Source organism: Triticum urartu, chromosome 1, assembly GCF_003073215.2.
Source record: "Triticum urartu cultivar G1812 chromosome 1, Tu2.1, whole genome shotgun sequence".
NCBI classification, from domain to species: Eukaryota; Viridiplantae; Streptophyta; class Magnoliopsida; order Poales; family Poaceae; genus Triticum; species Triticum urartu.
In genome coordinates this window covers 549,554,543-549,575,751 of record NC_053022.1, presented here as the reverse complement: position 1 = coordinate 549,575,751, position 21,209 = coordinate 549,554,543, and the positions used below count along the sequence as shown (strand labels likewise).

The window sequence follows — 21,209 nt, the reverse complement described above, 5'->3', positions numbered from 1 at the left end:
GGTGCTCTACAGGTGTCTCCGAAGGTACTTGTTGGGTTGGCGTATTTCGAGATTAGGATTTGTCACTCCGATTGTCGGAGAGGTATCTCTGGGCCACTCGGTAATACACATCATTAAGCCTTGCAAGCATTGCAACTAATGAGTTAGTTGCGGGATGATGTATTACGGAACGAGTAAAGAGACTTGCCGGTAACGAGATTGAACTAGGTATTGAGATACCGACGATCGAATCTCGGGCAAGTAACATACCGATGACAAAGGGAAATGTATGTTGTTATGCGGTCTGACCGATAAAGATCTTCGTAGAATATGTAGGAGCCAATATGGGCATCCAGGTTCCGCTATTGGTTATTGACCAAGTGTCTCGGTCATGTCTACAGTTCTCGAACCCGTAGGGTCCGCACGCTTAACGTTCGTTGACGATATAGTATTTATGAGTTATGTATGTTGGTAACCGAATGTTGTTCGGAGTTCCGGATAAGATCACGGACATGACGAGGAACTCCGGAATGGTCCGGAGATAAAGTTTGATATATGGGATAATAGTGTTTGGTCTCCGGAAGGGTTCCGGAATTCACCGGAAGGGGTTCCGGATGTTTCCCGAAATGTTTGGGTACGAGAACACTTTATTTGGGCCAAAGGGGAAAGCCCACAAGGTTTTTGGAAAGCGCAAAAGGAAGTTTTGCGGAGTCCAGGGGCCAGACGCCAGGGTCCCTGGCGTCTGGGTCCAGACGTCGGGAACCCTGGTGTCTGGCCCTAGTCCGAGAAGGACTCTTGCCTTTCGGGTGAAACTGACTTTGTGGAGGCTTTTACTCCAAGTTTCGACCCCAAGGCTCAACATATAAATAGAGGGGTAGGGCTAGCACCCAAGACACATCAAGAAACACCAAGCCGTGTGCCGGCTACCCCGTCCCCTCTAGTTTATCCTCCGTCATAGTTTTCGTAGTGCTTAGTGTTGGGGAACGTAGCATAAATTCAAAATTTTCCTACGTGTCACCAAGATCTATCTATGGAGTCATCTAGCAAGGGAGGAGTGGATCTACATACCCTTTGTAGATGCGCGCGGAAGCGTTCAAGAGAACGGGGTTGATGGAGTCGTACTCGTCGTGATCCAAATCACCGATGATCCTAGCGCCGAACGGACGGCACCTCCGCGTTCAACACACGTACGGAGCAGCGACGTCTCCTCCTTCTTGATCCAGGGGGAGGAGAGGTTGATGGAGATCCAGCAGCACGACGGCGTGGTGGTGGAAGTAGCGGATTCCAACAGGGCTTCGCCAAGCGCTGCGGGAGGAGGGAGATGTGTCATGGGAGGGAGAGGGAGGCGCCAGGGCTTGGTGTTGCTGCCCTCCTTTCCCCACTATATATAGGGCCAAGGGAGAGGGAGGGGGGGCGCAGCCTTGGCCCTTCCTCCAAGGAAGGGTGCGGCCAAGGGGAGGAGTCCATCCTCCCCAAGGCACCTCGGAGGTGCCTTCCCCTTTTAGGACTCTTCCTTCCTCTTCTCTTGGCGCATGGGCCTCTTGGGGCTGGTGCCCTTGGCCCATATAGGCCAAGGCGCACCCCCTACAGCCCATGTGCCTCCTAGTTAGGTCGGTCGCCCAGCCTGTGTGGACCCTGCGCGGTTGACGCTGTCCGTTGTCGCCTCCGGGGTTCTACACAGTCTCGCCCGGTGACGCCCATGTTAACTGTTCCCGATGGCTGTAATATGTGCAGCGTTTTTACTATATGATGTTCTCTTATCTGCCGGGCCACCATTTGACGGACCTCTCCTCGCGGTAAGTCGGTTGTTGCATCGCATTGCCGTCGACTGCCGAACAAGGTCATTCTGGTTTACCGCATACTTAATCTATAACTCGCGGCGAGTGCTTCGCGCGGTTTTTGTTTTCTGTACGACCAGTTTGGCACTGTGGAATCATCTATCGGTGTTGTGGATGAGCGTTGCAGACATGACCGAGCCGTATGGACTCTCTTGGCATATATAACTCAAAGTCTGGAACTTTTGGGATAACCCATTTTGTCGGTTTGAATTCGCCCGGCATCACGGGTGGTTCCTATGCGATGGATGTCTTATCGGATGATACCACGGATTTCAAGGCGGAGTTTAAATATGCCCAGTAGAAGATTCGCTTTTCCGGGGGTCTCTTTGTTTTTGTGCTTTCGGGCCTGAGTAGCTGGGTGCTTTCTGCCGATTTCACTAACTTTGCCCTCTTGGAGGATTGCGCTCTGGTTTGTTTTGCGCGCTTCTGGATCGCTGCGCGATGATAGTCACTTCCTGGTCTCTGATACCCTTTGTTGCAACTCGTTACCGCGGGGTTGCCCTGTTCTTTGTTGTTTCTGTGGGTCAGGGTGACATTCTTCTTATCGTCTGTTCGCTAATACTTTTTGAGAGTTCTTACTTGCGCGGGCGCGAGTGGTTGTGTCGTTGGATCAACCCTTGATCCTTGTCACAAGTTGATTGTTATTAGATAGGTCCGCTGGTTGTCGTTTCGACGTTGGGTCCCATGAGCATCCTGGTCTTTTGCTGGTCTCTTGTTTTGGAATTTTTGCGCTTGTCCCCCCTCTGTTCACATTTGCTGGTGTTGTTCGTTTTTTCTGTCTTTGTGCTGCGTGCTAGCGGTTAGTGACCGAGCAATATGACCGCAGTCTTCTTATTGCCGCTGGCCTCTCTTATTCTATATGGAGCACTTTGTTCTTTGAGAGTATCGTATACCGCCGTAGGTGTACTTTAGTAAGCCATTTTTTCTTGCGTGTTCTTCTAATGTTTTGACTTGGCGACTGTTCTGGTGCCTACAGCATCGAATGAGTCGGCTTAGCGTATCCGGGAGTCATGCCAATTCTTATGCATGGTCTAAGAATGTATCTTCGGGGTGTCTTATTTGAGACCAATAGCTTTAGCATATGAATCACGATTAGTTCGATGGTAAGGATCTTGGGTTTGTCTCTTCATCCATTCTCTTTCATGATGTGCACGTTGATCAACTCCGATTCTCAAATGTCTGCCATCTTGAGTCAGGTTGAGTAATACTTGTCAACCTCTGAGCACGGAGCTATGTGATGTTAGTAGCGTGAACTAGGGACTGCTGTGGTTTTGTTTCTTGAGTGTATTCGCTTCTTGCCACACAGTACTGTGATGCGGGCTGAGTTTTTGTTTCTGGACTTTGAGTCGGTCAACAGGTTTGCTGTGCATGATTCATAGAACGATTTATCTTATGAACAAGTACAGAGTACATGCCAGTAAGTCCAATTATTATTTGCCGCCTTCTGCAGGCGAATATTGTCACATCTGGCCACGTTGTGCACTCTATGAGTCGAATGATGTCGATTGTCCTACGAAGCTTTGTGCGTATGGGTGAGAGCCTGTGTTGTTGTGGTTTCTTTTCTTTATGTATAGCTGTGGACTCATCTCACAGGGTACATCCCATAGTAACTAAACCCAAGAGTGTTAGCATAGAGTCATAATTTAGTTCACATTACCATGTGATTAACACTCGATGAGTTCTGGGTTTGATCATGTTATGCTTGTGAGAGATGTTATAGTCAACGGGTCTGAATCTTTCAGATCCGTATGTACTTCGCAAATTTCTTATGTCATCTTGTAGATTCAACTACTACGCTACATTTGGAGCTATTCCAAATGATTGTTCTACTATACGAATCCAGTTTACTACTCAGAATAATCTGGATTAGTGTCAAAGTTTGCATCGGCGTAACCCTTTACGACGAACTCTTTTACCACCTCCATAATCGAGAAAATTCCTTAGTCCACTAGTTACTAAGGATAACTTTGACCGCTGTCCTGTGATCCATACTTAGATCACTCTTGTACCCCTTGACTGACTCATGGCAAGGCACATTCAGGTGCGGTACACGGCATAGCATACTGTAGAGCCTATGTCTTAAGCATAGGGGACGACCTTCGTCCTTTCTCTCTATTCTGCCGTGGTCGAGCTTTAAGTCTTAACTTCATACCCTACTACTCAGGCAAGAACTCCTTCTTTGACTGGTCCATCTTGAACACCTTCAAGATCATGTCAAGGTATGTGCTCATTTGAAAGTACCATTAAGCATTTTGATCTATCCTTATAGATCTTGATGCTCAATGTTCAAGTAGCTTAATCGAGGCTTTCCATTGAAAAACACTTTCCAAATAACCCTATATGCTTTCCAGAAATCCTACGTCATTTCTGATCCACAATATGTCAACAACATATATTCATCAGAAATTCTATAGTGCTCCCACTCACTTCTTTGGAAATACAAGTTTCTCATAAACTTTGTATAAACCCAAAATCTTTGATCATCATCAAAGCATACATTCCAACTCCGAGATGCTTACTCCAGTCCCTAGAAGGATTGCTGGAGCTTTGCATACTTATTAGCATTTTTCAGGATTGACAAAACATTCCGGTTTGTATCACATACAACCTTTCCTCAAAAAAAATCGAGGAAACAATGTTTTGACATCCTATCTGCAAGATTTCATAAATAATGCAGTAATCGCTAATATAATTCCAACAGACTCTTAGCATCACTACGAGTGAGAAAGTCTCATTGTAGTCAACTCCTTGAACTTGTCGGAAAACATCTTAACGACAAGTCGAGCTTTCTTAATGGTGATGCCTACCATCATTGTCTGTCTTCCTTTTAAAATCCATATGTGCCTAACAGCCTTACAACCATCAAGTACTTCTCCCAAAGTCTACACTTTGTTTTCATATATGGATCCTCTCTCGGATTATATGGCCTCGAGCCATATTGGAATCCAGGCCCACCATCGCTTCTCCATAGCTCGTAGGTTCATTGTTGTCTAGCAACATGACTTCCAAGACAGGATTACGTACCACTCTGAAGTAGTACGCATCCTTGTCATCCCACGAGGTTTGGTAGTGACTTGATCTGAAGTTTCATGATCACTATCATAAGCTTCCACTTCAATTGGTGTAGGTGCCACAGGAACAACTTCCTGTGTCCTGCCACACACTAGTTGAAGAGACGGTTCAATAACCTCATCAAGTCTCCACCATCCTCCCACTCAATTCTTTCGGGAGAAACTTTTCCTCGAGAAAGGACCCGATTCTAGAAACAATCCCTTATTGCTTTCGGATCTGAGATAGGAGGTATACCCAACTGTTTTTGGGTGTCCTATGAAGATGCATTTATCCGCTTTGGGTTCGAGCTTATCAGCCTGAAACTTTTTCACATAAGCGTCGCAGCCCCAAACTTTTAAGAAATGACAGCTTAGGTTTCTCTAAACCATAGTTCATATGGTGTCATCTCATCGGAATTACGTGGTGCCCTATTTAAAGTGAATGTGGTTGTCTTTAATGCCTAACCCATAAACTATCGTGGTAATTCGATAAGAGACATCATGGTATGCATCATATCCAATAGGGTGCAGTTATGATGTTCGGACACACCATCACACTATGGTGTTCCAGGCTGTATTAGTTGTGAAACAATTTCCACAATGTCTCAATTCTGTGCCAAACTCGTAATTCAGATATTCATCTCTATGATCATATCATAGATATTTTATCCTCTTGTCACGACGATCTTTCAACTTCACCCTGAAATTACTTGAACCTTTCAATAATTCAGACTCGTGATTCATCAAGTAAATGTACTCAACATCTACTCAAACCATCTGTGAAGTAAGAACATAACGATGTCCACTACATGCCTCAGCACTCATTGGACTGCACACATCAAAATGTATTACTTCCAACAAGTTGCTTTCTAGTTCCATTTTACTGAAAAACAAGGCTTTCAGTCATCTTGCCCATGTGGTATGATTTGCATGTCTCAAGTGATTCAAAATCAAGTGAGTCCAAATGGTCCATTTGCATGGAGTTTCTTCATGCATATACACCAATAGACATGGTTCGCATGTCTCAAACTTTTCAAAAATGAGTGAGTCCAAAGATCCATCAACATGGAGCTTCTTCATGCGTTTTATACCGATATGACTTATGTGGCAGTGCCACAAGTAGGTGGTACTATCATTACTATCCTATATCTTTTGGCATGAACATGTGTATCACTACGATCGAGATTCAATAAACCATTCATTTTAGGCGTAAGACCATTGAAGGTATTATTCAAATAAATAGAGTAACCATTATTCTCCTTAAATGAATAACCGTATCGCGATAGACATAATCCAATCATGTCTATGCTTAACGCAAACACCAAATAACAATTATTTAGGTTTTAATACCAATCTCGATGGTAGAGGGAGCGTGCGATGCTTGATCATATCAACCTTGGAAACACTTCCAACACATATCGTCAGCTCACCTTTAGCTAGTCTCCGTTTATTCCGTAGCTTTTATTTTGAGTTACTAACACTTAGCAACCGAACCGGTATCTAATACCCTGGTGCTACTAGGAGTACTAGTAAAGTACACATTAACACAATGTATATCCAATATACTTCTATCGACTTTGCCAGCCTTCTCATCTACCAAGTATCTAGGGTAATTCTGCTCCAGTGGCTGTTCCCCTTATTACAGAAGCACTTAGTCTCGGGTTTGGGTTCAACTTTGGGTTTCTTCACTAGAGCAGCAGCTGATTTGCCATTTCATGAAGTATCCCTTCTTGCCCTTGCCCTTCTTGAAACTAGTGGTTTCACCAACCATCAACAATTGATGCTCCTTCTTGATTTCTACTTTTGTGGTGTCAAACATCGCGAATATCTCAAGGATCATCATATATGTCCCCGATACATTATAGTTCATCACGACGCTCTAGCAGCTTGGTGGTAATGACTTCGGAGAAACATCACTTTCTCATCTGGAAGATCAACTCCCACTCGATTCAAATGATTGTTGTACTCAGACAATCTGAGCACAAGCTCAACAATTGAGCTTTTCTCCCTTAGTTTGCAGGATAAGAAAATCATCGGAGGTCTTATACCTCTTGACGTGGGCACGAGCCTGAAATCCCAATTTCAGCCCTCGAAACATCTTATATGTTTCGCGACGTTTCAAAACCGTCTTCGGTGCCTCAATTCTAAACCGTTTAACTGAACTATCACGTAGTTATCAAAATGTGTATGTCAGATGTTCGCAACATCCACAGACAACGTTCGAGGTTCAGCACACTGAGCGGTGCATTAAGGACATAAGCCTTCTATGAAGCAATGAGGACAATCCTCAGTTTGTGGACCTAGTCCGCATAATTTCTACTATCAACTTTCAACTAAATTTTTTCTCTAGGAACATATCTAAACAGTAGAACTGAAGCGCGAGCTACGACATAATTTGCGAAGACCTTCTGACTATGTTCAAGATAATTAAGTTCACCTTATGAACTCCCACTCAGATAGACATCCCTCTAGTCATCTAAGTGATTACATGATCCGAGTCAACTAGGCCGTGTCCGATCATCACGTGAGACGGACTAGTCATCATCGGTGAACATCTTCATGCTGATCGTATCTACCATACGACTCATGCTCGACCTTTCGGTCTTCTGTGTTCCGAGGCCATGTCTGTACACATGCTAGGCTCGTCATGTCAACCTAAGTGTTTCGCGTGTGTAAATCTGTCTTACACCCGTTATATGTGAACGTTAGAATCTATCACACCCGATCATCACGTGGTGCTTCGAAACAACGAACTGTCGCAACGGTGCACAGTTAGGGGGAACACTTTCTTGAAATTTTAATGAGGGATCATCTTATTTACTACCGTCGTTCTAAGCAAATAAGATGTATAAACATGATAAACATCATATGCAATCAAATAGTGACATGATATGGCCAATATCATATTGCTCCTTTTGATCTCCATCTTCGGGGCTCCATGATCATCATCGTCACCGGCATGACACCATGATCTCCATCATCATGATCTCCATCATCGTGTCTCCATGAAGTTGTCTCGCCAACTTATTACTTCTACTACTATGGCTACCGGTTAGCAATAAAGTAAAGTAATTACATGGCGTTGTTCAATGACACGCAGGTCATACAATAAATAAAGACAACTCCTATGGCTCCTGCCGGTTGTCATACTCATCAACATGCAAGTCGTGATTCCTATTACAAGAACATGATTAATCTCATACATCACATATACCATTCATCACATCCTTTGGCCATATCACATCACATAGCATACCCTGCAAAAACAAGTTAGACGTCCTCTAATTGTTGTTTGCATGTTTTACGTGGCTGCTATGGGTTTCTAGCAAGAACGTTTCTTACCTACGCAAAGACCACAACGTGATATGCCAATTGCTATTTACCCTTCATAAGGACCCTTTTCATCGAATCCGATCCGACTAAAGTGGGAGAGACAGACACCCGCCAGCCACCTTATGCAACTAGTGCATGTTAGTCGGTGGAACCGGTCTCACGTAAGCGTACGTGTAAGGTTGGTCCGGGCCGCTTCATCCCACAATGCCGCCGAATCAAGATTGGACTAGTAACGGCAAGCATATTGAACAAAATCAACGCCCACAACTACTTTGTGTTCTACTCGTGCATAGAAATTACGCATGAACCTAGCTCATGATGCTACTGTTGGGGAACGTAGCATAAATTCAAAATTTTCCTACGTGTCACCAAGATCTATCTATGGAGTCATCTAGCAACGAGGGAGGAGTGGATCTACATACCCTTGTAGATCGCGCACGGAAGCGTTCAAGAGAACGGGGTTGATGGAGTCGTACTCGTCGTGATCCAAATCACCGATGATCCTAGCGCCGAACGGACGGCACCTCTGCGTTCAACACACGTACGGAGCAGCGATGTCTCCTCCTTCTTGATCCAGCAAGGGGGAAGGAGAGGTTGATGGAGATCCAGCAGCACGACGGCGTGGTGGTGGAAGTAGCGGGATTCCAACAGGGCTTCGCCAAGCGCTGCGGGAGGAGGGAGATGTGTCATGGGAGGGAGAGGGAGGCGCCAGGGCTCAGGTATGGTTGCCCTCCCTTTCCCCCACTATATATAGGGCCAAGGGAGAGGGGGAGGGCGCAGCCTTGCCCCTTCCTCCAAGGAAGGGTGCGGCCAAGGGGGAGGAGGAGTCCATCCTCCCCAAGGCACCTCGGAGGTGCCTTCAACCTTTAGGACTCTCCCCTCCTCTTGTCCCTTTGGCGCATGGGCCTCTAGGGGCTGGTGCCCTTGGCCCATGTAGGCCAAGGCGCACCCCCTACAGCCCATGTGGCCCCCCTGGGTAGGTGGCCCCACCCGGTGGACCTCCGGGACCCTTCCGGTGGTCCCGGTACAATACCGGTGACCCCGAAACTTGTCCCGATGGCCGAAATAGCACTTCCTATATATAATTCTTTACCTCCGGACCATTCCGGAACTCCTCGTGACGTCCGGGATCTCATCCGGGACTCCGAACAACATTCGGGTTACCGCATACTAATATCTCTATAACCCTAGCGTCATCGAACCTTAAGTGTGTAGACCCTACGGGTTCGGGAGACATGCAGACATGACCGAGATGACTCTCCGGTCAATAACCAACAGCGGGATCTGGATACCCATGTTGGATCCCACATGTTCCACGATGATCTCATCGGATGAACCACGATGTCAAGGACTTAATCAATCCCGTATACAATTCCCTTTGTCTATCGGTACGACACTTGCCCGAGATTCGATCGTCGGTATCCCGATACCTTGTTCAATCTCGTTACCGGCAAGTCTCTTTACTCGTTCCGTAACACATCATCCCGTGATCAACTCCTTGATCACATTGTGCACATTATGATGATGTCCTACCGAGTGGGCCCAGAGATACCTCTCCGTCACACGGAGTGACAAATCCCAGTCTCGATTCGTGCCAACCCAACAGACACTTTCGAAGATACCCGTAGTGTACCTTTATAGCCACCCAGTTACGTTGTGACGTTTGGCACACCCAAAGCACTCCTACGGTATCCGGGAGTTGCACAATATCATGGTCTAAGGAAATGATACTTGACATTAGAAAAGCTTTAGCATACAAACTACACGATCTAGTGCTATGCTTAGGATTGGGTCTTGTCCATCACATCATTCTCCTAATGATGTGATCCCGTTATCAACGGCATCCAATGTCCATGGTCAGGAAACCGTAACCATCTATTGATCAACGAGCTAGTCAACTAGAGGCTTACTAGGGACATGGTGTTGTCTATGTATCCACACATGTATCTGAGTTTCCTATCAATACAATTCTAGCATGGATAATAAACGATTATCATGAACAAGGAAATATAATAATAATCAATTTATTATTGCCTCTAGGGCATATTTACAACACTTAGGTGAAGCCCTGCGGAGATTGTTCTTCACCAACACTGGTCACCACGCCGTCGTGCTGCCGGAACTCATCTACTACTTCGCCCCTCTTGTTGGATCGAGAAGGCGAGGACGTCATCGAGCTGAACGTGTGCTGAACGCGGAGGTGCCGTACGTTCGGTACTTGATCGGGACGGATCGTGAAGGTGTACGACTACATCAACCGCGTTGATAAACGCTTCCTCTTACGGTCTACGAAGGTACGTAGACAACACTCTCCCCTCTCGTTGCTATGCATCACCATGATCCTGCGTGTGCATAGGAAATTTTTTGAAATTACTACGTTCCCCAACATTGTGAACTCATTCTAAATTCATATTGGTGTAATATCTGCTGTATTCCAACTCATCTATGGTTCATACCCTCCGATACTACTCATAGATTCATCAAAATAAGCAAACAACACATAGAAAACATAATCTGTCAAAAACAGAACAGTCTGTAGTAATCTGGATCAAACTTATACTTCTGGAACCCCAAAAATTCTAAAATAAATTGTTGGACGTGAGGAATTTATCTATTAATCATCTTCAAAAAGAATTAACTAAATAGCACTCTCCAATAAAAAATGGCAGATAATCTCGTGAGCGCTAAAGTTTCTGTTTTTTATAGCAAGATCTCAAAGACTTTCCCCAAGTCTTCCCAAAGGTTATACTTGGCACAAACACTAATTAAAAGCATAAAACCACATCTAAACATAGGCTAGATGAATTATTTATTACTAAACAGGAAAAAAAAGCAAGGAGCCAAAATAATATTGGGTTGCCTCCCAACAAGCGCTATCGTTTAACGCCCCTAGCTAGGCATGATGATTTCAATGAATCTCACATAAAAGATAAGAATTGAAATATAAAGAGAGCATCTTGAAGAATATGACTAGCACATTTAAGTCTAACCCACTTCCTATGCATAGGGATTTTGTGAGCAAACAACTTGTGGGAACAAGAATCAACTTGCATAGGAAGGTAAAACAAGCATAACTTCAAAACTTTAAGCACATAGAGAGGAAACTTGATACTATTGCAATTCCTACAAGCACATGTTCCTCCCTCATAATAATTTTCAGTAGCATCATGAATGAATTCAACAATATAACCATCACATAAAACATTCTTTTCATGATCTAGAAGCATAGAATTTTTATTACTCTCCACATAAGCAAATTTCTTCTCATGAATAGTAGTGGGAGCAAACTCAACAAAATAATTATCATGTGAGGCATAATCCAATTGAAAACTAAAATCATGATGACAAGTTTCATGGATATCATTATTCTTTATAGCATACAAGTCATCATAATAATCATCATAGATAGGAATTTTGTTCTCATAATCAATTGGAACCTCTTCCGAAATAGTGGATTCATCATCAAATAAAGTCATGACCTCTCCAAATCCACTTTCATCAATATAATCATCATAAATAGGAGGCATGATTTCATCATAATAAATTTTCTCATCAAAACTAGGGGGACAAAAAATATCATTTTCATCAAACATAGCTTCCCCAAGCTTGTGGCTTTGCATATCATTAGCATCATGCATATTCAAGGAATTAATACTAACAACATTGCAATCATGCTCATCATTCAAATATTTAGTGCCAAACATTTTAATGCATTCTTCTTCTAACACTTAGGCACAATTTTCCTTTCCATCATACTCACGAAAGATATTAAAAAGATAAAGCGTATGAGGTAAACTCAGTTCCATTTTTTTATAGTTTTCTTTTATAAACTAAACTAGTGATAAAACAAGAAACAAAAACATTTGATTGAAAGATCTAAAGATATACCTTCAAGCGCTAACCTTCCCGGCAACGGCGCTAGAAAAGAGCTTGATGTCTACTACACAATCTTCTTCTTGTAGACGTTGTTGGGCCTCCAAGTGCAGAGTTTGTAGGACAGTAGCAAATTTCGCTCAAATGGATGACCTAAGGTTTATCAATTCTTAGGAGGCGTAGGATGAATATGGTCTCTCTCAAGCAACCCTGCAACCAAATAACGAAGAGTCTCTTGTGTCCCCAACACACCCAATACAATGGTAAATTGTATAGGTGCACTAGTTCGGCGAAGAGATGGTGATACAGGTGCAATATGGATAGTAGATAATGGTTTTTGTAATCTGAAAATATAAAAACAGCAAGGTAACGAATGATAAAAGTGAGCGTAAACGGTATTGCAATGCGTTGAAACAAGGCCTAGGGTTCATACTTTCACTAGTGCAAATTCCCTCAACAATAATAACATAATTGGATCATATAACTATCCCTCAACATGCAACAAAGAGTCACTCCCAGGTCACTAATAGCAGAGAACAAACGAAGAGATTATGGTAGGGTACGAAACCACCTCAAAGTTATCCTTTCTGATCGATCTATTCAAGAGTCCGTAGTAAAATAATATGAAGCTATTCTTTCCGTTCAATCTATCATAGAGTTTGTACTAGAATAACACCTTAAGACACAAATCAACCAAAACCCTAATGTCACCTAGATACTCCAATGTCACCTCAAGTATTCGTGGGTATAATTATACGATATTGCATCACACAATCTCAGATTCATCTATTCAAACCAACACAAAGTACTTCAAAGAGTGCCCCAAAGTTTCTACCGGAGAGTCAAGACGAAAACGTGTGCCAAACCCTATGCATAGGTTCATGGGCGGAACCCGCAAGTTGATCACCAAAACATACATCAAGTGGATCACATGATATCCCATTGTCACCACAGATAAGCACGTGCAAGACATACATCAAGTGTTCTCAAATCCTTAAAGACTCAATCCGATAAGATAACTTCAAAGGGAAAACTCAATCCATTACAAGAGAGTAGAGGGGGGAAAACATCATAAGAGCCAACTATAATAGCAAAGCTCGCGATACATCAAGATCGTATCACCTCAAGAACACGAGAGAGAGAGAGAGAGATCAAACACATAGCTACTGGTACATACCCTCAGCCCCGAGGGATAACTACTCCCTCCTCGTCATGGAGAGCGCCGGGACGATGAAGATGGCCACCAGAGAGGGATTCCCCCCTCCGGCAGGGTGCCGGAACGGGTCTAGATTGGTTTTTGGTGGCTACGGAGGCTTCTGGCGGCGGAACTCCCGATCTATTGTGCTCCTCGATGGTTTTAGGGTATATTGGTATATATAGGAGGAAGAAATACGTCAGGGGGGCCACGAGGGTGGAGAGCGCGCCCAGGGGGGTGGGAGCGCGCCCTGCCTCGTGCCTTCCTCGTTGCTTCCCTCACGTACACCCCAAGTCTTCTGGATTGCTTCCGTTCCAAAAATAAGTTCCGTGAAGTTTCAGGTCAATTGGACTCCGTTTGATTTTCCTTTTCTATGATACTCTAAAACAAGGAAAAAAACAAAAACTGGCACTGGACTCTGGGTTAATAGGTTAGTCCCAAAAATAATATAAAAGTACATAATAAAGCCCATAAACATCCAAAACAGATAATATAATAGTATGGAACAATAAAAAATTATAGATATATTGGAGACGTATCACGGGCCATGGTCCCGAGTTGACAAAGCACACGTGGTGCAAGGTGGTGGAGGAGCAAGAGGAGAAAGCCCGTACACTACAGTGTTGCACTGCCGCACTATTTATATTTGCTTGGCCGATGAGTCATGGTTAATTAAAAGTTCTTATGATGAAACATAACATGTTTACAGAATCTGGATCAAGTAGAGAGATCTATTAAAAGTTGTTGTGTTAAGCATTTCCCACTGCAACATGAGCATTAACAACTATGGTCTTGTTCGTGTGATAGACACAAGGAAGGATGATGTCGCTTCTGCTTTCACTCTGTCTCCTTGTATAGTTGTAGAGGCATGGTTGAATCTTAGCAGGTGATCTATTGATGCTTGTAGGAGTTTATTTGGATGAAGTGTAGATCTTGCATTTGACTATAGTGTTTTTTTCCAACAAAGATCGTGCATTTATTTACGCTTAACAAATATGTGACACGCATGAACAACTAACATCAAAGGCGGATTGTTTGGATTTGACAACGCCTACCTAAGCTGCAAGAGGACCGTTGGTCATGCTACTCTGAGAGAGCTATAGTTAACATTCTTCAAGTCCACATACCTAGATTTCACCAATACCTTTCTTGCTCTTTTCCCTGACGGACGGTCATTAAACGATGCACCAACTGGATCCAGCTAATCGACTTATCACCGATTAGCGACTCTTCTTATTCGCCGAGCTATGTCGTGTAGCGATTCTTGTTATTCGCCGATCATCCGTAGTTCCTGGTGTCTCATATGCCTACACTCATCATTTCAAATCCCTAGTGTGTAGCTATCACCAGTAGTTCCTTGTGCCTCAAACCCGTGGTGTGCATACATCAAACAAATAATGCACGAAATGTAAATGAATAGGTCCACTGTAAGGAAATGAGATGATGAACAATATGTTCATGCATAGCTTAGGGAAGCCTCATTTCTTATAGAAGACTCGGGTACATGGTAGTGGTGGTGACATGAAGTCACTGGTTCTTTGTTTGGTAAATAGCTAAGATTTCCTTGGTAGGTAAAAGCCTATGAGATATTATTAAAACAAAGGCTTGATTTGCTGTGCTCTTTTCTCCTTTATACAAACGAAACGATGGATTTTTCGAGCTCGTTTTGTCCTTGGGGTAGGTAAGAGCATGTGAGATCTAAAAACAAAAGATGAATTTGTTACGGACGGTTCTCCTCGGTAGGCTAGAGACAGAGAGAACTTTAAAAATAACTCAATTAAATTTCCAGGCCCGCGGCAAGTGGACGTCCGAAATGGTGCAAGCTTTCCAGGCCAGCGGCACCATGACCTGCAGCGCCCTCTTCTCCGGGTGCCTGTTGCCGGAGTCTGGTGGATGTGAACTGTAAAAACTGGAAGCATAACGTAAACTGCGGTGACACCCACACCAGAAATAAACTGCATAGCCTTCTGCTGTTGCATAGCAACATTCATTATTATTATGTAACTGGTACAACAAACCAATGCTTGTAAACAAAGAAGCAGCGGTACGGTACAGACACAACCGCGACCTGCGCAGACATCTATCACCTGCGAGATCGCGATAACTGAGATGATGGAACTCAACACAAAGACCGGCTACAAATAACTTAGGACAGACACCTCATGCCCACATCGACTCTAATGCACCTCCTTCCTTGCTGGGGAGCCAAACCCTATCTATCTTCCATGGATGTCACATTCGGCAACTTGGTCTGGGGGCACCGACCTTTCGGAGTCTGCATCAGGGTCCAGGGGGCACCCGGGTAGCGGTAACATCGGCTCGCCTCTGAGTTATTGGTCTCTGAATAGGGTGGAGAGCAGCAGGTCTTGCACAAATGCCGCTCTCACGCTGGCTTGCTCCCTTTCTTCCCTTGTGAGCGACGAGTCAATACTGCCAAGCAAAAAGGAAGAGGGTGAATGAATGAATTGTAAGGTTTCCCTAAAAATTTCTAGGAAGTTGTTGCCCACAAAACCCACCCATGACTTCATTAGTAAGCAAAGTGAAGGTTTGCAGCTACACATGCTCTCTCTCAAGTCAAACCAACGCTACTTATGTACTCCTTATTTAGTGCAAGGCTGTCATCAGTTATCATCAACAGTAAGCATTTGTTTATCTAGAACTAATGGGTTCAGTTTTCATGGTCAAAATAGATTTTTCCTTGATCTGACTAAATTATGTAAAGATGTACTGCAATGAGCTCAGATTTTCATGGACAAAACAGATTTCTCGTGATCTGAATAGATTATGTAAAAAACGTACTGAAAATAAACATCACAACGATGCATTAGAGGAGCAGTTGGCATAAAGGCAGTTCCTCTGGCGACAGGTCACTAGATATATAAATAGGAGAGTAACAGGATGAAGATGGTCGGTACGAAGTCTATAATATGCACAGTATCAACAAATATTTACCTTGACCGCCATGGTCGAGCAGCTGTCTCTTTTAGCACTGGTACATCACTCTGAGCAGGAGTAGACAATTTTGATGTTTCCTCAGCATCTAATGTTGGGAAGCTAAGGCCAAATGATGACAGAAGAGGATCAGCTGAAATATTTGTGGCATTATTGTTGCTCGACCTATGTCCACCACCTCCCAGAAGCACCTGCAAATGGGCTTCACGTAGATCCCGGCTCAGCAGAGAGAGCGACTGGCTGCCTGGAACAGCAAATCTGCGCAACCTGCGGCGATTCTGCACATGGTCCAAAGTTAAAGAAGCTCATATGAGAGAGGGGAGCAGGGGATGAAGGAGGGGAGTTACCTTGAACAAGTACCCATGTTGCATGGTGATATGGTTAAGCATATCTTTAGAAACCTTTTCGGAGCAGACAGGGCAAGGCTGAAATGAGGAAGGTAAACCATATAAGAATACTGTAACAGCAAAAACATCAAGTTGCAAATTTTCATATCTACTGTTAGACACGTACAAACCGATAATAACAACAGGTCAATCAATTCTTTTCCAAGGAACAGGTGAAACTAATTGAGGTAAAAACAAAATACTTTGTCTCTACTTTTAGACTTGCACAAACCGATAAACAACAAGTCAATCTAATTTCTTTTCCAAGCAACAGGTGAAACTAATTGATTTTACCTCACATACTTATTATTCTGCATTGTTCCTAATAGATAGAATGGTCTGTACGATGTGCATTGACGGAGAGTTGTCGACATGAAAAGTGACTGCACTGGGCAGGGAAGAAGACCATGGTTCAATTACCATCACTCTATGTTCCATAATAGCCACTCCAGTTTAGGGTAAAAGGGGATGTTGACATATGAAATTGAACATCTTTCGTGAAACTGATAACTGCTATTTGCATTCAAACTAAATTACTTCTCCTCATTATTCCTACTCCGAGTCACAGTTTATCAGCGCATATTGTTATTTTATCAAGCAATCATGGCATGAGTTTATGGCAGCAAACAAATGCCAAAAGCTACCCTTTTTTTCTGTCGCCAGATTTCATGATCAATCTTTTCTACTCCAAGGACACTGATCAAGGCCATCTAAAATCATTTGCCAGGACAGAGCATTATGCAAACCATGATATTCTAGCATAGCAAACCATATTTCTACTTCCAATTCCCAAGAGACAAGATAAAGAAAAGAAGAAGAGGACTCATTCGGTGGCCAGAGAATTATGCAAACCATGATATTCTACCATAGCAAACCATATTTCTGCTTCCAAATCCCATGAGACAAGAAAAAGAAATTCGGTGGCCAGAGAATTATGCAAACCATGATATTCTAGCATAGCAAACCATATTTCTGCTTCCAAATCCCATGAGACAAGAAAAAGAAAAGAAGAAGAGGACTCATTCGGTGGCCAGAGAATTATGCAAACCATGATATTCTAGCATAGCAAACCATATTTCTGCTTCCAAATCCCATGAGACAAGAAAAAGAAAAGAAGAAGAGGACTCATTCGGTGGCCAGAGAATTATGCAAACCATGATATTCTAGCATAGCAAACCATATTTCTGCTTCCAAATCCCATGAGACAAGAAAAAGAAAAGAAGAAGAGGACTCATTCGGTGGCCAGAGAATTATGCAAACCATGATATTCTAGCATAGCAAACCATATTTCTGCTTCCAAATCCCATGAGACAAGAAAAAGAAAAGAAGAAGAAGAAGAGGACTCATTAGGTCGTCCAGATCAAAGCCCCTCTGAACAAGAGGGCTCGTTCCTTGTTCCAGGCCACTCAAAGATACCACAGAACTTCCGGAAATTTTCGAAATTTCATTTCTACTTTTAGACACGCAGAATCCGACAAACAACAGGTCAATCACTTTTCTTTTCCAAGGAACAGGTGAAATTAATTGAATTAAAAAAAACACTTGATCTATATGCAGTACATTTAAAGCTGCGTAGAACCACATCCTCATTTCCTTGACTCTAACAAAACAGGGGATAAGTTGAGTTCTCCTCAATTTATTTATGTTACCGATTCTTCCTGAGTAATAAACTCCCTCTTCATTGCAACAATAATAGTATGACTGTTCTTCTTTGTTGTTCCTAACAGATAGAAATAGAATGGCGTGCACAACACAGTGTGCATTGACGGAGAGTTGCCAACAAGAAGACTGAATACACAGGGCAGAGAAGAGACCATGCTTCGGTTCCCATCACTCTCCACGCTAACCAATCTAGTTTTGACTAAAATGAGATGTTGACATGTGTGATTGAACATCTTTCAAGAAACTGATAATGGTCCCTTGCGTTCCATTTAAACAATTACTCCTAATAATTCCTACTCCTAGTCAGAGTTTATCAGGCCAATGTTTTCTTCTTGTCAAGAAATTATCACATGAGTTACAGCAGCAACAAATGCCAAAAGCTCCACCTTTTTTTATCTCCAGATTCATGATAAGCGTTTTGTACTGAACAAGGCCAAAATTCCCACCCCTTCTGGGTATCTAAAATCATTTGCCAGACCAGAGCATTGTGACCATGATATTCTAGCCAAGCAAGCCATATTTGTACTTCGAATTTCCAAGGTGTCAAGAGATGAAACAAAAGGACTCATTCGGTCGTCCAGGTCAATGCTCCTCTGAAAAAGAGCTCTTCTCATTCCCCAAGCCACTCAAAGCAGTACGAACTCCATCTTCTCTGAATCTCTAGTAATGGTTCGCCAAAAAAAAAAATCTCTAGTAACAGGTGAAACTAATTGAGGTAAAAAATAATACTTGGTCTCCACTTTTAGACAGGCACAAACTGATAAACATGTCAAACTGACATCTTCTCCGAGCAACAGGTGAAACTGGTTGATATCAAAAATAATACTTGGTTTATCTACTGATTTTACCAACAGGGTAAGTTGCGCTCTCTTCAATTAATTAATTTTATCTCACATATGAATGTTCTTCCGCGTTTTTCCTAACAGAAAGGATCATAGAATAGTCTACACGGCATGCATTGATGGAGAGTTGCTGACATGAAAAGTGACTACACTGGGCAGGGAAGAACATCATGGCTCAATTCTCATCACTCTATGTTCCATGATAGCCGCTCTTGTTTTGACTAAAAAAGAGATGTTGACATATGAGACTGAACATCTTTCACTGTTGCTTGTGTCCAAACTAAAGTATTGATCCCCACAATTCCTACACCTAGTCGCGGTTTATCAGCATATATAGTTGTTTTGTCAAGCAATCATGGCATGAGTTTACAGCAACAAACAAACGCCTAAAGCTACACTTTTTTTCCATCTCCAAATTGTATGATCAACCTTTTCTACTCCAAGAACACTGACCAAGGCCAACAATCCTGCCCTTGTGCACGTCTAGAATCATTTGCCATCTAGAATCATTATGCTTCTTCTTCCAAATCGCAAGAGACAAGAGATAAGAAGAAGGGGAGGAGGACTCGTTGGGTCTTCCAGGTCAACGCCCCTCTGAACAAGAGGGCTCTCGTTCTTGTTCCAGGCCACCCACTCAAAGGTATACTAGGGACTCCATGGATCTCTTCTCTAGATAATACACAATCCAAGCAGGAGGAGGAGGAGGAGGAGGAGGAGGAGGTTAATCGGGGGACTGACCGCGGCGTGGGGCTCGAAGGGGTGGTCCTCCTCGAGGTGGGCGACGAGGGAGGCGACGTCGTGGTCCTCGTAGCAGTAGGGGCAGGCGAAGTCGGGCCTGCCCGCGTTCTCGTCGCCGTCCATGTCCAGCTCGTCCATCCCCGCCCGATCTGCGCCCGCACGCAAGAACCGGCAAATCAAATCAAACAATCAATCAATCAGCCACGAAACCCGCCGCAGAGCGAATCGATCCAATCGATCGATCCCGCGAGGGAGGGAGGGAAGGACGGACGTACCGGCGTGGCCGAGCTGCGCGGCGTAGAACCGCTTGGCGGCGGCCAGGCGCGAGATCCAGTGCTCCGAGTCCATTCCGGCGGCGTAGATAGATAGGTAGGCACGGCCGCTCGTCCCTCCTCCGCCTCCTGCCCTCTCCTCTGGATGGATGGAGCTTGTCGGATTCTCCCAGACGATGAGAGGGGAGAGGAGGGGAGCCGGGAGCTTCTCTCTGGGTGGCTCGGTCGCTGTCCGCCTTATCGGGACGGGAGGGGAGGTGGGGGAATGAGATGTGTAGGGGACAGACAGAGAGACGGGGGAGGGGAGGAGGAGTGAGGGATGGAGCTTTTATTATTCGCCACCGAGGCCGGACCGGGTCGCCGTCCCCCACCGCGTCATCGGCGTCGTCGTCGTCGTCGTTTACCCTCGGCGCAGCGCCGTTAAAAAGATTATTATGGCGCGGGTGGACGGGCGACTTGGCATGCAGGCAGGTGGCTGGCGACGCCCACGGTCCACGTCCACCCATGAGCTCCGGCCCCGTGCCGTGCCCCCGCAAACCATCCGCCCGAAACCGTCATACGCGCGGCGTGACACTGACGACACTCTCTCCGCCTGCGCCCGAGCGGCCAACGGTCGCGGGAGACGGCGACGGGGTCCCATTCCATCCATGCGGGTTGCGTGCGGTGCGGGCCGGGTGGCCGTGGGAGGGCGGCGAGCTGCGGCTCGTCGGCAGCGGAGGCGGTTGCATCGGCCGGGGCGACGGTGTCCGCTGAGATTTCACTCTTCGCTCAAAATTACAGTACACCCAGGTATTTTCCCTCCAAAAAATACAAATCCATTTCAAACATAAGCACACATGATGTCGTATTTTTCAGCTTATAACATTGTGATACGAACAAAAAACTTCCCCGCAAAATAATATGTACAACAAAAAGGTTTGAATGGTGTAATGGTACAAAAAAACATATAATTCACACAATTTTCACTTTCTCATTTTTTTTATGAAATTTATGGAAATATGAATGGTGTAGTTGAAAGTTGTGTGAAATATATGTTAGAGTTTCTATGTTAAATACTAGAGCATAAAAAAATTGAAACTTGTGTCAGTA

General features: G+C 44.1%; 1 protein-coding gene across 1 annotated transcript; it reads right to left on the bottom strand.

The window, feature by feature from the left end:
* Positions 1–15,215: 15,215 nt before the first annotated feature.
* Positions 15,216–20,432, bottom strand: LOC125528922 (protein DEHYDRATION-INDUCED 19-like). The gene is made up of 5 exons (XM_048693341.1): positions 20,124–20,432; positions 19,849–19,997; positions 16,568–16,645; positions 16,221–16,498; positions 15,216–15,698 (listed from the first exon to the last, which is right to left on the bottom strand). The coding sequence occupies exons 1-5, from the start codon at positions 20,194–20,196 to the stop codon at positions 15,599–15,601; spliced, it is 678 nt and encodes a 225-aa protein (XP_048549298.1). The 5' UTR covers positions 20,197–20,432; the 3' UTR covers positions 15,216–15,598.
* Positions 20,433–21,209: the final 777 nt, after the last annotated feature.